Source organism: Gambusia affinis, linkage group LG01 (genome assembly GCF_019740435.1).
Source record: "Gambusia affinis linkage group LG01, SWU_Gaff_1.0, whole genome shotgun sequence".
NCBI classification, from domain to species: Eukaryota; Metazoa; Chordata; class Actinopteri; order Cyprinodontiformes; family Poeciliidae; genus Gambusia; species Gambusia affinis.
In genome coordinates this window covers 33,173,210-33,188,949 of record NC_057868.1, presented here as the reverse complement: position 1 = coordinate 33,188,949, position 15,740 = coordinate 33,173,210, and the positions used below count along the sequence as shown (strand labels likewise).

The following is a 15,740-nucleotide window of genomic DNA, read 5'->3' as shown; positions in this document are numbered from 1 at the left end:
AACAGGACTGCAAGGATCCTAATATCCTATAGGAAAATCTGTTGACAAAACAGAGTAATAAGGTACAAAGAAAATGTGTGGGAGAAGGCACTATTTAAAATTTTTACTTTGTAAGCAGAAAGGCTGTATGTGGCCGAAAACTAATACTGCAGATCACCATAAACACACTAGCGTGACGCTGGGGGGATGCTCTGTTTAGCTGCAGCTGGAGGATAGAACCAAATCCAGAGCAGCTCTGGATGAAGATCTGTTACAAAGTCCAAAAGAGTTTAGACTCAGGTGGCAGTTCCTCTTTTAGAAGGAGCATAAACCTAAACTTATAGCCAGATCTACAAGGAGATGGTTTAAATGAAATCAGACTCATATGCTAGACCTAAATATTGAGAAATTGTTGGAAAGGCTGGAAAACTTTGGTTGTAAGGAAGAATGTACTAAGATGTGGGGTGTCAAACTCATTTTACTTTTTCAAAGGCCCAGTTGTGTCAGAATCTCTTGATAAAACCACTTAAACTATTAAAATATTGATGAATATTTTTATCAATGTTTGAGGGACATTGTGTAAGTGTTCGGCAATCAAAGGGAATTTTATGGTATTTATACCAGCCTAACATTATGCTATTATTCATATTCTGTCAATTTAGAAAAATTTGCCGATGTAACCCAGTGATCGTTTGCATGCAGTAAATTGTTGAGTTTTGACTTGGTAAATACCGCCAGAATTAATTGAGGGCATCATCACACTATGTGGGAGGATTTGTCAAAATGCCATAAGTGTGTTACGCTGACACACATTGTAATTAACACACATGCAAATGTGTGTACACACCCGCATTAGCTCACCCGCTGGTGTGCACTGTTGTGTTTTGAGATGCAGAAATACAGGCAGACACATAATGAGTGAGATTACAGTCAATTTCTGATCCCTGATTTGTACTGCTGCTTGGCTTTAGGGCTTGAGCATTTCTTCTTCTTGTTCTTGGGTTCTTTTGTCGGTGTGAGGTTTACCGCAGAAGTGTTTTAAGCTCAGCCACATTTACCTCACATAACCCAGTTTTCTTTTCCCCCATAAAGGCTCTCACATCTGTTCTGAATTAACTATGCACTGCTACTACAGGGTTAGGGTTACCCTTAACCCCCAGCATGGGAGAGTTCTACACTGTCTTTAATCTTTAATTTGTTAAACAATACAACAGACTGCCTGTTTAATCACACTGTCTAACATGCTCTGCTTGTTTTGTGTTTTCTCTACAGAACCCAGACATTGTGCTTGTCCACTATTTGAATGTTCCAGCTATAGAGGATTGTGGGAAACCATGCGGACCAATCCTGTGCTCCATCAATACAGACAAGAAGGAATGGGCCAAATGGACCAAAGAGGAGCTGATTGGACAGCTAAAGCCCATGTGTTAGTATTTGAAAAATTGCATTGAAAACCTTTTTTTCTTTTTGTCATTTTAACTTTAATCTTCCACTGTTAAGCTTTAGTAAAATAGACTACAACAGTCTTCTTCATGGATGCATGTTATTCAGCTTTACAAAGTCTCTTTTTTTTTTTTTTTTTTTTTTTTTTAGAGGAGCTCATAATTTGAAGTTTACAGTAAGTTTTCTTAGCACCTAACTCTAGCAATCATCTTCTGCCAGTATTCCTAGACTGCTATAATACAGTATCCGCTTCCCGGAGCTGTCTGCTGCTTCTGGGTCATAGTTCAGCTTTTTCCCTTGACCTCTGGCAACCGTCTGGCCAGGCTGAGACAGCAGCTCCCCTCTGTCTGGACCATAGAGGCAGTCAAGGCAGAGTAGGGGCAACAAGCTGGTTATTGATTCATGTTAGTGCATGTGAGCAAGAATATTAGACTCACCAGAAATCCCCTGGCACCCCTTCCCAGCCTCTTTCTGTCTCCTTCCTTCCTGAATGGATTGTTTCCCTTTCTTATTAGCCGTACCAAAGATCAGCAAGTTGCAATGTGTGTTTTTACGACCATACATCTGGGCAAAGACTGAGGTAATGTTTTGGAAAAAGCAAGGGTTTTGTCTGATGATGGTAATATCCAAAAGGGGAATTTGTGAAGGCAGTAAAAAACTTTCAGAGCTCCCGTAAGATACCTTTTAACAACCAGACTGTGATTCTAGGGTGTCTGTCAGGGGCCAGCGGAGCTGTGACTGATATTCCGATGGCCAATTATTGGTGATGTGGCCAGGTGAAGAGGAAGGTGTCAGCAGCTTTATAAGCGCACTCACATGCCGGCTGCATACTGAGTAGGCAGTCCAAGCCATCATCAGTGAAATCTGGGCTATATTGTCCCCCTCAACACTGCATTAGTTTTAAGACATTTCAACATAAAGTCTTACCTCAGGACAGCGTCAGAGCAACAAAGATCCACTATATTCATTACATCTGTGGCTTAATGTACAAATCAAGCTCCATTTGCAATAATGCGTGAAGTCATTAACTTTAGCAGTTGTTGGGACAAAGTGTCTGAGAGTGAGATGCCTTCTAGCTGCCAGGCAACATAAGGGGGGAAACATAAAGAGCAAGAATTCCCTCTCCTGCTTTCTTTCTGTTTTTGCTGCCTGTCTTTCTTCTTCTTCTCTCTCTCTCTCTTTCTTTTTCCCCTTCCTCCTGAAGCACAGAGCATGCCGACATGACCTCATTCATGGAGAAACATTGCCATCTAATGGTTATGTGAGATAGCAACCCTCACCTCAAAAGAGAATAAAGTTTGAATAAGGACACTGTGAATAAACCATGCGTTACATTGTCTCAAATTGAAGCTGAGCTCTAACTTTACCTTAAAGTACCTTTTACCAGAGCGACAGTTAGTTGTCTAGACTTCAAGTTTTGCCTTGAATTATTTAGATTTGGAATAGTTTTCTGCTACACGAAAAGCAATATTCTTCATGAAACTTCTAGTAGTAACCTCGTTTTTATTTTACTGATACATATTTTACTGTAGAAGAACTTCTTAAATGCGAAGTGAAAGGAAAATCATAGATTCTAATTTTCAAATTGAAACCTTAAAAAGTGGGTCCTGTGCATTTGTACAGTCCTTCCTCCCCCTTTAGTCAAACCCGTAAATAAAATATTGATTGCAAAAAAGTACTAGATCCACTAGCAGATTATTTATTTATTTATTTATTTATTTATTTATTTATTTATTTATTTATTTATTTATTTATTTATTTATTTATTTATTTATTTATTTATTTATTTATTTATTTATTTGAATAGCCTAGTCAAAGTTGAAGTATAAATCTATCTGAGAATCTATTTCAGGACTTAAAAACGGGATTCTCATAAATGCTTCCCTCCTAATGTGAGAAAGCTTGAGCTTTTTTTCAAAAATGAATAATCAAATATTTCAGTTTCTAAATGCACTAAACTGGTAGGTGCAAACCCCAAGATATTTACAGCTGTAATTGCAAAAAGTATTGACATTTTGAAAGTTGTGTATTATCTTTTTTCCATTTAACTCTTCTGGCCTACTTTGTGTTGGTTTATCAAACACATTGATTAATATTTTTGGATGTGATTTTTTTAATGTCAAAATATAAAAAAAGTTTAGGAAGCATTGATAGATTTATGTTTACTTGTTTAATTTTTTGTGAGCACAATGTTGCAGTTATGGCACTTGTTCTTGTCAAAACTTCTTTTTTTTATTTCAGGCATGAATGATTACTCCACAAAATAATTGACAGAAAAAATGAAAACCAGTTGATTATATCCGTCTCTTTGTGACCTAAATGAAAAACATTGAGTAGTTTTTAAAATGCTCAAGTTCTGTTAAAAAGAGACATCGTCATCCATAACATGCTGTAGTGTTTGGTAAGAAGCACGGAGCGAGAAAATGGGCGGAGTGTAAGAGCGTGACATTACTACTCAATCAGGCCACAGTTCCAACACAGCCAGCTGGATTTACTTTCTGCGTCTAATGAAACAAACACCGTACACTGCATATCTACGCCCCCCAGCCTTACTGACTGCAGCTCTAACAAACTCTGACAGGCAGAAGGCTGATCCTCAGGGTGGATGATTTGGACCAAAGAGGCAAAATGGACAAATACGCCTTCCTGTGGGAATTCTTCTATTTTGTTCCCAAAGTTCCTCACGATGTAGCGCTGCTGTTTTAATGACAGCAGGCAGTCATCAGAGTGATCATCTAACTCGGTTGTTGCTTTGTTTTTCCGCCGGATCTACCCAGGATTAAACCTAGTGCCGCTGCTCCTGTCATGTCCGCTTTGGAATTAAACAGTCAGTGAGAAGAGCAGACAGCCAGACACAGGGGTAACTGTACATCAGCCACCCAGAGCCTTCAGGGATGACACTCGTCTAGATGAGGAGGACTGTGGCAATCTGGCATGAGCGATTAGGAAGGAGAGGAGACGAGATTGTTAAGACAAAGGCATGGCCCCGCTTGGTGGATGGAGTTTTGTGTTATGCTCTCGCTCTTGCTGTCACACTGTCAGAGTCAGATTAGCAGAAAGGACGCTCTTCTGTCCTGCAGCATTCTCACTAGCTTCCCAGTGAACGTGCAGAAGCATTCCAGTTGTGCTGCTATCCTCATTATGTCTTTATTAGAGATTTTAGCATCAACTCATTTGTACAATTTGCATTGCATCTGTCAGAAGGTTAATGGCGAGTGAAGCCTCGTCATTTTGTCAAATCTCCAGACACAAACAATTATTTGTGCAGCAATTAAATTAATATTAGATGAATCTTTTATGTTTACTCTGTATCCTTTTTTCACATCAGTCTCTCTGGAATAAAGTATAGATGAATTTCATTTCATAATGTTTTCATAACATGCAACTATGAGTTGTTAGGGGATTATGTAATCTTTGCTTGATCACAGTGGCTCTACAGACATCTGCTGGTGACAGTTAATAATCTAGCAGAAGATCTAAAAGCTTTCAAGTTCGATCCCCAGCTCAGTCTTCAGTCTTTCCCAATGTTTTTCCACTTTAATTTAGCAATTTTTATCTTTAATCCAAAGTACCTCCATCCTCTTACCAGAATCTCTTGTCCTTTTTATCTCAAACGCAAACAGCAAATTCTCAGCGTTTTTCTTTCCTTATATGTTTTTCTCTTTCATATTTAACTGTAAGAGCTGCTGAAGTCTAGAGGACTTAAATTAAAGCTGGCTTGATGTTGTCTGATAGGCTAAATATGCTTCTGCTCTGAAATATTACCTTTTTCTTCGGTTGAGAGCCTGAGCACTGTAGCACTCAGTGGTGTCTCCTACCAGGCTTTTATGACCACTAAAAAGCACTATCTGTCCCATCAGAAATCATGTCTGCTTGACAAGTGGAGCAATAGAAAGTATTAGCAGGTACCACTGAGGTGTGACTGAGGGAGGGAGGGGAACTTTCCTGGAGAAAGGCTACCTTTCTCCCTCAGTGCAGCAGCAGCTGCTTGGTGATTTTTCTCTTCACAGGTTTTAAGAAAAAAGTCACAGATCGTGGTGGAGTTTGAGTTTAGGTCAAGTTTCTTTGTCAGTTTCATCAGCACTGGCATGCGGGATCCTGTAGTAGGAAGTCCAACACTGAGACAAGGGGAAGTAAAGAGCAGAATTTCAATTAAGCAGTGTGACATTTATATATCCTCATCCTCATGATGGCCATGAATGCCACAAAAAGGTTTGTCTTTATGTGATGTAGATGAACAAGTTTTTTTGTTTTGTTTTGTTTTGTTTTGTTTTTTCAAATTGAAATGGTAATTCAGCAAACTAATTTGATGAATTAAATATGAGAATTTTGCTGCATAACCAGTTTATTGTAGATTATTTGAGTCTAATCCAAACACAGTCAAAATTATTTTTACAATCATAAATATATACATTCCCTCCAACTAGCATTGGCTTAAATGGGACCTATTACATTTTACACTTCCATTTGGGTCTCAGCTGTTTCTGGAAACATCTCAAATGTATTGTTGTTAACTTACCACCCAGAAACTATTTACTGCATTCTTGCTTGTGCACGAGGCTTTACTAATGCTTTTCTAAGACATATACAGTTATATAATTAGGCATATGTTTCCTGCCATATTCACATGCGAGTGTAATCATTGAGTTAGGGGTCGTGGCTAGCAGCAGTTTATTTGGTTTTAAAGTGACAAGAGTCTCTAAAACGACTCATTCTGAAAGGAGTTCAAAATAGGCAGAACTGAGCAGATTAAATCTCACTATAATCATCTTTTTGTGCAAAAACTATAATGAACATGTTTTGTATTGCCCATAGTATGTATGGCCTATCCTAACTTATTCAAGGAAGGACATTTTTAAAATCTCCTTTAGAATGTTATGCTTACACTGTTCATGTTTTGTAACCATTCAGCGACCTTTACTGGCATAATTATAAGAGTTCAGCTCAGTGTTTAAGCAAAGTCCATACATTTTTGGTACATGGTTGAGGCCAACACCTTGGGAAGGAAGTACAGACTGCTGAATGGCATCCTTCTGTGTCCATTTTGAGTCGAGTTTCTGATCTTTTTCCCAATGGAACACCCAACTATGTCCATGTGTAAATTATCTAACATTTCACTTGACGTCATATAGACGAATTTGAACGTAGTTCTCCTCCCCTGATTTGGGTAATCTAGTACCACTGTGACCAGTCTATGCCATCCCATCTCTGAACACAAGACATATAAGCAGATGGGCAGCACCAAAGGACCACACTAGTCCCATTCTCTTAGCACAGGAAATGCTGCCCAGGCTCACCAATGTTTCATAATAACAGATAATGTTATGGGAAATATTTTCATTGTGACCCATTAATACTAATGAAGCACTATTTAAATGCCACATCCTACTATGTTACTATTGCTGACTGTATCCACTTTTTACGAGCACAGTGTGTCCATCTTCTGATGACTGCTTCCAGCAGGATAATGTATCGTGTCACACATCATCTCAAAGTGGTTTCTTGAAAATGATAATGATAATTGACTGGACTCCAGTGACCTCCACAGTAACCAGATCTCCGTTGTCTAGGTCTAGGATGTGGTGAAATGGGAGATTCTCAGCGTGGCTGTGCAGCCAACTTTATTGCATCAAAAGTATGATGCCATCATATCATCATGGAGCAAAATCTCAGAAATGTTTCTTCTGCCTTGCCGAATCAAAGACGTTCAGAAGGGAATCCAACCTAGTACTAGCAAAGTGTTTCAAATAAAATGGTTACCATGTACCTTCTGGTTAATTTATTACATTTGACCGGATTGCACAAAAGTAAATTTTATACATTTAATGTACCACATCCTGATGCCAAACAACAATGGAACTAATCATTCTATTACATGTTAACTGTAAAGCAGGGGTGAATCAAAGCACCATGCATAATTCACAGATGTGAGCCAAATAATCCGGTCATTATTGGTTTGAGGTGAAGTAAGAGGATCAGAAGATAATCCTTCACTTTTTTAATTCCACTTATTGTCTGACACCTTATTGTTCCTCCAGCAGCAAAACTACCTCCCTTAATGAAGATATCACAGCCTTTCTTAAAAGTTGGTGAATTGCTCTAATGTTTAAAAGTCTCAATTTATTTCTCAAATAATATCACTTTAGTGACATCACTCAATAATCTTCTAATTTTTTTGCAAAAGATTTTCTTCATCAGACCTCTGGCTTGTCTGTTTGCAAACTTAAAATTCAGTCAAGTTTGTTGTCAGTTTTTGAGCAGCAGTTTCTTAATCTTTATTTACACTAAATCAAGGTGCAAAGCAAGCTGCTTCAACAAGACAAAGATCCAATTTACTTATTAAAACTTATTTTTAATGCACAAGGTTGTTATTAACCTCCTAGAATATCCTACATTGTGCCCTACTGAAATTTGCAGAATGTGTTTACATGCAGGAATGTGCCAGAAAACCAGCTGTATTCTGCCAAGAATAGGAGTTAAATATCCAGTTATTTATTATAAAATCTTGTTGAGAACTACAGTAAGCATGTGGTTGAGGTGCAACTATCCAACATACATTAATTGGAAATATTTTAACCTTTTTGGATTAGAGAAAATTCCCTATGAATCTGTGGACCAAATTCTTGTTTCTGAAATGTAATGTTCGTTTATCAAATTGTTGTGTGACGGCACACCCTGAAAAATGATTTTAAAAAAACATTCAAATACAAAGGAGCATTGATCCCTGTGACTATATTTGAACTTCCCACCAGATCTGTGAGGCTTTTTAAGATTATAAAGGAAAGTTGAAAAAATAAACCTGCTCAAAACATTATCACAACATTTTAAAAGAACACGCAAGATATCTCTAACCTAAACATCATATGTGGATAAATAGATTTATGTGGAAAATTAGACATTTGAATTTCTCTGCTTTACTATTGCAGTTGCGTGCTTTTAAAGTGGTGTCCTCACTGGAGGATGGGGACTACCGGCAGACAGACAGGGGCAGTGGGTGGGGGTGGAAGGCTGGCGTGGCTGGTGGTCTGTTGGGCTGGCTGACGTCTCTGTCTCCTCCTCTCTCCCGGCAGTTCATGGCATCAAGTGGACTTGCAGCAATGGGAACAGCAGCTCTGGTTTCTCAGTGGAGCAGCTAGTGCAACAGATTCTGGACAGCCACCAAACTAAGCCACCTCCCCGGACTCACAACTGCCTCTGCACGGGTACCCTGGGTAAGGGCTAGCGGGTGGGGCAGTAACATTTTATGAAGAAAATAACTTGCAGAAACTTCTAAACACAATGGTTTGTGTGATAAATTTGACAAAGTGACTGAGGTCTTTCACAACTCCGAGTTGGGTCAGCTGAATATTTTTACATGCGGTTAACCATGTTAAGGTCATTTCCGTAATAGCCCAGCTGGTTTCAATTTTACGGCACTTATTTGAACATTTGATCTTTTATCTCCCTAAGCTCCCTGTGCCTCGAAGAGAGAAATTAAATTAACATATTTATTCATGGGCAATTTCAGGTCAGTTTACAAAATTTCTCTGGGCTTTCCTGACTCTTTTTTTATTAGTTCATAAAATTGGTAAAAATAGCTCAGGAAGATATCAATGTGATATTTTAAAATTATTTATTAAGGTACTACAGCATTTGCAAAGGAGAATTAGATGGCATGTCAAATTCTTCAGAATGTTTAAAGGCTTAAATAACCAGGCGTGTCATGTAGCCCGTTGCACCACCGGGTCTGAAAGATACCGACCCATTTCCTTACAATTCAGTTTGGGTTTTTTTTATTATTGTCCAATTTACAACCAAAGTCTTTTGAAAGCAAAAAATGTCCAAATAATAAAAATATTTTTGCCAATCCAATTAGCTAAAAGTTGTTTTAAAAAGTTTGAAAACTAAACATGTGAAATAAGTTGAATTTTATCATTTCTTTTTCACGTTTCAAATGTATTGTCATATTCATTTACTTCATGGTACATGACAAAAATGCTTTAAAAATATTTTGTCTTGCCTGTCTTTTATTGTGCTACAATAAATTGATTGTTAACTTTTCAAAAGTAGCACAAGTGTTCAGCTTAGAAAATAATTAAAACATCCAATCAACAGTATCTTTATCCAATTAAAATCTAAGCTAGATACTTGGATATACAGGCATCGATAAAGGATGTGTGTGTTCCTGCAGTCATGTCATGGGAAAACATTTTATTGCCAGTATTTCCGGTTTTCTCAATAGCACTGTAAGCTTATCTATTTAATATGCTCCCAGTCTCAGGTTCCCCATAAAGATCAATGGACATTAATGGGATTAAACTTCCTTCACCTTGTCCTCCATGTAGTTTCTGCTCCACATTCACAAAGCATTCTGATCAGCGTTTCAGCTATCAGTTGTGTTTTTTGAAGCTCAGACTGCTGCTCCTGCTTTTGCTGTTGTAACTTATGCTAAAAATACCCCGAAATCCCTTCAGAAATGTAGAGAGCACAGCATCACACCCAAAATTATTTGAATAATCACATTAAGATTAGTCTTTGAAGTGAAACTTTAAAAAAATACAGAATAATCCCAAAGTTTGCAGGTTATCTTCTATTTTTATAAAAACGTGCCCATTTTGATTACGGAGAATAAAAAACATGAAATGTGTCATTTCATGTTTATTTACCATGAGAGGACAAAAATATGTGTACTATTTTACTTTTTAATTTAGCTATTACAGGTCTGCTGTGTTTAAATGTTGCTTCCGCAAAATAAAAAAAAGTTCATCATGTACAATATAGGATTTAATTTTTTTATGTTTCACCCTAAGTTGCCATATTCTTTAAATGTAGAAATAGCTATATATAAAAAAAGCTCTGAAAAAAGCTCATCTATATATATAAAAAAAGCTTTTTGATACCTGTACACATAAAAACTCAACTCACATTATTTTATTAATGATGGCACATCATGTAGTTATATTGTTGTTGTTTTTACCTATTTACGATGAACATGAGCATTTCAGCAAATTAGAACATCAAAAAGATAATTTATTCAATAGTTTAATTAAAGCATTAAAGCAGATATTGATACTTTTGGCAGCACAGGGTGGTGTCAGGTCCTGTCAGATAATGAAATTAGCATCTCTACAAAGCTTTTCAGCACAGGGAAGCAGGAAGTGCTCAGAATGTTATTGCTAAATGGCTGCGCTAAACTTGGAGTCAGGAAAACACAGTGGACCAACAACAGCAGATGGCATGGCTCCCCAAATCATCATCATTTGACCTGAATCTCAAGCAACTTGGAGTCAGTGCCTCTCCACTCTTTGCCAGACTGATTTCCAAATGCAAACTTTGCTTTCCTCTGAAGAGATGACTATGGACCTCTGAGCAATTGACCAGCCATGTTTTTTCTTTAGCCCAACACAGATTCTTCTGTCCTCTCTGGTTCAGAGTTGATTTAACACAAGTAATGCAACAGGTCCAGTCCATCACCACATCTATGTGTGGTGACTTTTGGAAACGTTGGCTCCAGTTGCAACAGATGTTTTGGGAATCTCCCTCAAACTTCTTAATTCTCTACTTTACAATCCCCTAAGGCTGATGTCATCCTTGTTTCTTTTGCACCTTTTTCTTTTTGCGACTATATCGCCATTTGAAAACTGTCATTGGTTGATGTACACCAATCTTTCAGTAGCTGTAATTCATAATCAAAATTAACAGAAAAAAAAACAACAAAGTATGTACAGTGTCAATAAACTTTTTGATTACTTTGAATTTAACACATCTATTTAACATAACCCTTGTCAATTCAATATTATCTCATGTCAATTAAGCCTAACATTTTCTATTTAATTTGTTAATTTTAAAGACAAAGTATTTAAACGCACATATATTTTTCTCAATATTATTGAAGCTGTAACCCTGCTTTTCAAATGTTTTAATGTTTTGGTCATGTATTGTGGTTGTGAGGGACCCAAACACAGACAAACATGGAAGTTTCATTTTAACTTTTCGAAGTACTGAAGGTATTTCCTCTATTCTAAACTTTGTGATATAAATTGGCTTTGTCTAAATGAATTGGACTTAAATATCTTTTTTTTTCATTTTCAAGAAGGCAGATTGTGCAAGGCTTCTTCTAAACTTCAATACTGATATACTTACAAAAAACGTAGCTGTGTCATATTCACACTTATTACTAATTCATGAATACTAAAACACTCCCATTTTTTGTTCATATGACTGTCTTATTAAATTGTGTTGTTTAATCGACATTTAAAAGAATATATTTGTTGTCATCCTTTGTATAGGTGCAGGGAGCAGTGTACACCACAAATGCAACAGTGGCAAACACCGCATCATTTCCCCTAAAGTGGACCCCCGTTCTGGTGGATACAGCAGTACACACTCTGAGGTCCAAAACAATGATGTGTCTGAAGGGAAGACCGAACACAGTGCCCACGGTGGAGGAAAAAGCTCTGGGGGAGGAGGAGGAGGAGGTGGCGGCAGTGCCAGGGAGAAACGCAACGGCAAAGTCCACAAGCCTGTCCTCCTGCACCAAAATAGCACAGAAGTGTCATCCACCAACCAAGTGGAGGTCCCTGACACCACGCAGAACTCCCCAGTGTCCATCAGCAGCGGCCTCAACAGTGATCCAGACATGGCAGACAGCCCCGTGGTGACAGGAATGACCCATGTTCCGTCTGTCATGTCTGGCCTGTCCCAGAGTGTCTTCATGTCTGAGGTCACTGGAGAACCTGTCTATAGCATGTCTCCAACTGGGGGTCCCAATGCTCACCTGATGGGTGCAGATGCCACTTCACAGGGCTTGGTGCTGTCAATGACCGCTGATCGACACAAATTTGCCTTCCCCGGAGGAGGAGGAGTAGGGGAACCTGGGACTACCACGGCAGGAGACAGTCTGTCCATGTTGTCTACGGCGAGTGTGTCGGAAGAACTGGTGCTGACCAGCAGTCTCGATTCTGGAACCATCAAGATTCCAGAGACCAATATGAACTTTGATCCTGACTGCTTCTTGAACAACCCCAAACAGGGCCAGACCTACGGCGGCAGCGCAATGAAGACGGAGGGCAACTCCTCCTCAACATCTTCTTCCTCCAGCGGCAGCAGTAGTACCAATGGGAGTCTCCAGCGCTCTCCCAACTTGTCAGACAATAGCTACCCCTTCAGCTCAGCTCTCGTAAAGAACATCAAGACAGAAGACACATCATTTGAGCAGCAGATGAAAGAAAGTGGTTACCAGGTCGGAGGAGTTGTGAACTGTGGTGGTGGGGTGTCATCTGGTGCTGGATCAGGTCAGGGCAGTCTTAGTCTGACCCCAACAGGCTCACTGCTTCCTTCAGGAGGGGGGCTTAGTCCCAGCACCACTTTGGAGCAGATGGATTTTAGTGCCATTGATGCCAAGCAAGAATATACTTCTAGTGCTACCACAGTGAGCTATGGTCAGGCCATTCCTAGTCCACATATGCAACACCAGAATCGCTCGCCCAGCTTCTTCCTTCAGGATGCTTCTCAAACCAGCCAGACGCAGCAGGCCAGGTCAAGCATGGGCCAGAAATCACATCTTATGGAGCACAGCTCTCATGACTCTGGAGCTTATATGGGATTGCAAGTGGTAAAAACTGACTCCCCTTCCAGCAATGGCCACCTTCATCATCACCACCAGAGCCAGACGCAACACAGGGCCAATTGTAATGGAAGTTCTCCCACAGAGGGGTCCGCCCAAGCGGCTTCTCTCCAGCTGCTGCAGTACCAGGGGCCCTTTCCTGGGCTGGGAACAGAACATGAAGAAGTTGTTGGTCTAGAACAACCAGGTAATGTCAACTCAGCTCAGACTGGAGCCACAGAGAATGGTGGTGAGAACCTCCTCAAGTCAGGGGATCACATTCAGGCCTGTGGAGCAGCAAACAGAGAGGGAGGGAGACCAGAGCACTACATGCAACAGGCTTCAGATGGTAGCAATGGAGGGGCAGGAGGTACAGGTGAAGGAGTAACAATGCATAATGGAAACAGTGACGGTAGCAACCGCACCCAGCAGCTACAGCCTCTCCTCCAAGGCACAAATATGGTGCAAGGACTCTACAATGCAGTGGGAGCCCATCAAGGTCTGACCGGAGCAGCTAACAATGGAGGAGCTGGTGGAGCTGGCATGGAGATCAGTCTGGACCACTTTGACATATCCTTTGGAAACCAGTTCTCTGACCTCATCAATGACTTCATCTCAGTGGACGGCAGTGGAACCACCATGTCTGCTGGAGGTGCCCTGTATGCTCACCAGCTAGTCACTTCTCACAACGCTGAAAATCAGAACCCAGCCGGTGGGCCCCCCCATCAGGGCCAGGAGGACGGAGGAGCCAGAGGCTCAGGCTACAGCCCCTCAGAGCTCTGCCTTCAGCCTTGCTGCAGCCCTCAGTCGCTAAGCGGAGGCGCAGGAGCAGGAGGCAACACCGGAGAAGCCGGATCGCTGACCTACATGAATGTTGCAGAGGTTGTCTCTGCAGCTGTTGCCCAAGGGGCTTTGGGGATGTTACAGGCCACAGGTCGCCTCTTCATGGTCACTGACTACTCCCCTGAGTGGTCCTATCCTGAGGTGAGTGATTCGACTCTTCTCTGCTTCTCGCATGTATGGAAAAACACAAAAAACTGAAATCAAGGGCATGAGAGAAACTTTAACGTCAAATTTAAGGCCAAAGCTTTTGTCTACTTTAAAATGTTTCAATGAAATCTCGTAGCCGTCCAGCAGCCACAGTCAGAAAAATTTAATGATGTGTTCTATTAACCTTTGGTTGTCAAGGTGTATTTACAGCTCCAAGTTTCACAGCCTTCAACAATAACTTCACAAACTTTCACTTTTAACTTTGCTTGTCAGGCTGCAAACTAGAGGTGGGTAATGTACCAGAAATTAGTAATCAAGTAAAAGCAGCAACTTTAATATATTTTCACTCAAGTAAAACTAAAAAGTAGCCGCCCAAAAAAATCACTCATTTAGAGTTAAAAAGTATTTGGTAAATAACTGATCATAACATCTCCTGTAATTTGAGATGATTTTATTACACAGATTTTAAAAAAAAAATAGGAAGTTGTGTGCAAAAATAGTGGAAATAAATAACACAACAATAAAAACTCTAGTTAATATTTAAAATTTAACAAACGAAAATTGCTGCTATGACAGAGTGTAGTGATCGCGACATATGGAATCCAGACCAATGTGATGTTTTACTGGATATGTACTGCATTTGTAAAATTGTACAACTAATTTAACAATCACTGAAAGGTGAGTAAGTTCTAATATATGGAGAATAACATCATATTGTGTTCTTTGATGAAGAGTGTTTTTGTTGTTGTTTTTGTTTAATACAAGATATGTTCTCTGGTAGCTTTTAAAGAGCTCCATCCATCCATCCATCCATCCATTTTCTGTACACCCTTGTCACTTAGAGGGGTCGGGAGGGTTGCTGGTGCCTATCTCCAGCTACGTTCCGGGCGAGAGGCGGGGTTTTAAAGAGCTCCATTTATCCAAATTATTTTTGAAGTTTTGTGTTGCCGTTGTAATGCCAACATTTAGCCACTGGATGGCACCAAAGCACCTCCTAAAACACCTGGTGGTGTTTTAGGAGAAAAAATCATTGAATGTCCGCATGGTGGCAGCAGAGATTAATTTAATTAAGTGGTTAGCCACCTACATGAGTTTCAACATCTTTACGCTGTAGTTGGGAGATTAACTTTAAGTGCGAGTATATCTACTTAATTCTACTAATGTATTGTGAGCCCTCTTTAATCACCGTGTATGTTTCAGGGTGGAGTGAAGGTGCTGATCACTGGTCCCTGGCAGGAGGCCAGTTCAAATTACAGCTGCTTATTTGACCAGATCTCGGTTCCGGCCTCGCTCATCCAACCAGGGGTGCTGCGCTGCTACTGCCCAGGTAGCAAAGAGGAAACATTTCTTAACATTGCAAAGAAAGTTTCTGCTTTATTTTGTTTTTATGTTATTAATAAACACACTTTTGCATCAGTGTTAAAGAAAAATATATTAGGATAATTTTTTATTTGTATTTTGTGGTATAAGTGAAGGAGCCCTTTCTTGATGCAATATTGTAACTTAATTTGTTGTTGATGAAAAAGTCTTGATTGAAACATTACTGCAAATCTCTCCACTTCATTAAAGATTGTACACAATTTTTAGTTTGTTTATTGGATGACAACTTTTTTTTTTTTTTATTTGTGTTTTAAAGTTTAGTTTTTTATTATTCTATGACTTCATACTTCCTGATTCCATTATTAAATCTGCTAGTTGTGCAACATGGACTTAACTATCCATGCTGGTTAATGTTTATTTGCAC

General features: G+C 39.5%; 1 protein-coding gene across 12 annotated transcripts in view; it reads left to right on the top strand.

Annotated features, from left to right (window-relative positions):
• The window catches only part of camta1a (calmodulin binding transcription activator 1a), a 384,222-nt gene that overhangs the window by 332,631 nt on the left and 35,851 nt on the right, over positions 1 to 15,740 (top strand). For 10 of the 12 annotated variants that reach the window (XR_006372058.1, XR_006372059.1, XM_044131220.1 and 7 more), the window contains 4 exons: positions 1,252 to 1,405; positions 8,493 to 8,633; positions 11,691 to 13,990; positions 15,197 to 15,323. Coding sequence is in view for 10 of the 12 variants with exons in the window: in XM_044131220.1 (XP_043987155.1) it covers positions 1,252 to 1,405; positions 8,493 to 8,633; positions 11,691 to 13,990; positions 15,197 to 15,323 (2,722 nt within the window). In the remaining 2 variants the exon portion in view is untranslated. The remainder of the gene's footprint in view (positions 1 to 1,251; positions 1,406 to 8,492; positions 8,634 to 11,690; positions 13,991 to 15,196; positions 15,324 to 15,740) is intronic. The other 2 variants (XM_044131248.1, XM_044131222.1) reach the window with 1 other exon arrangement.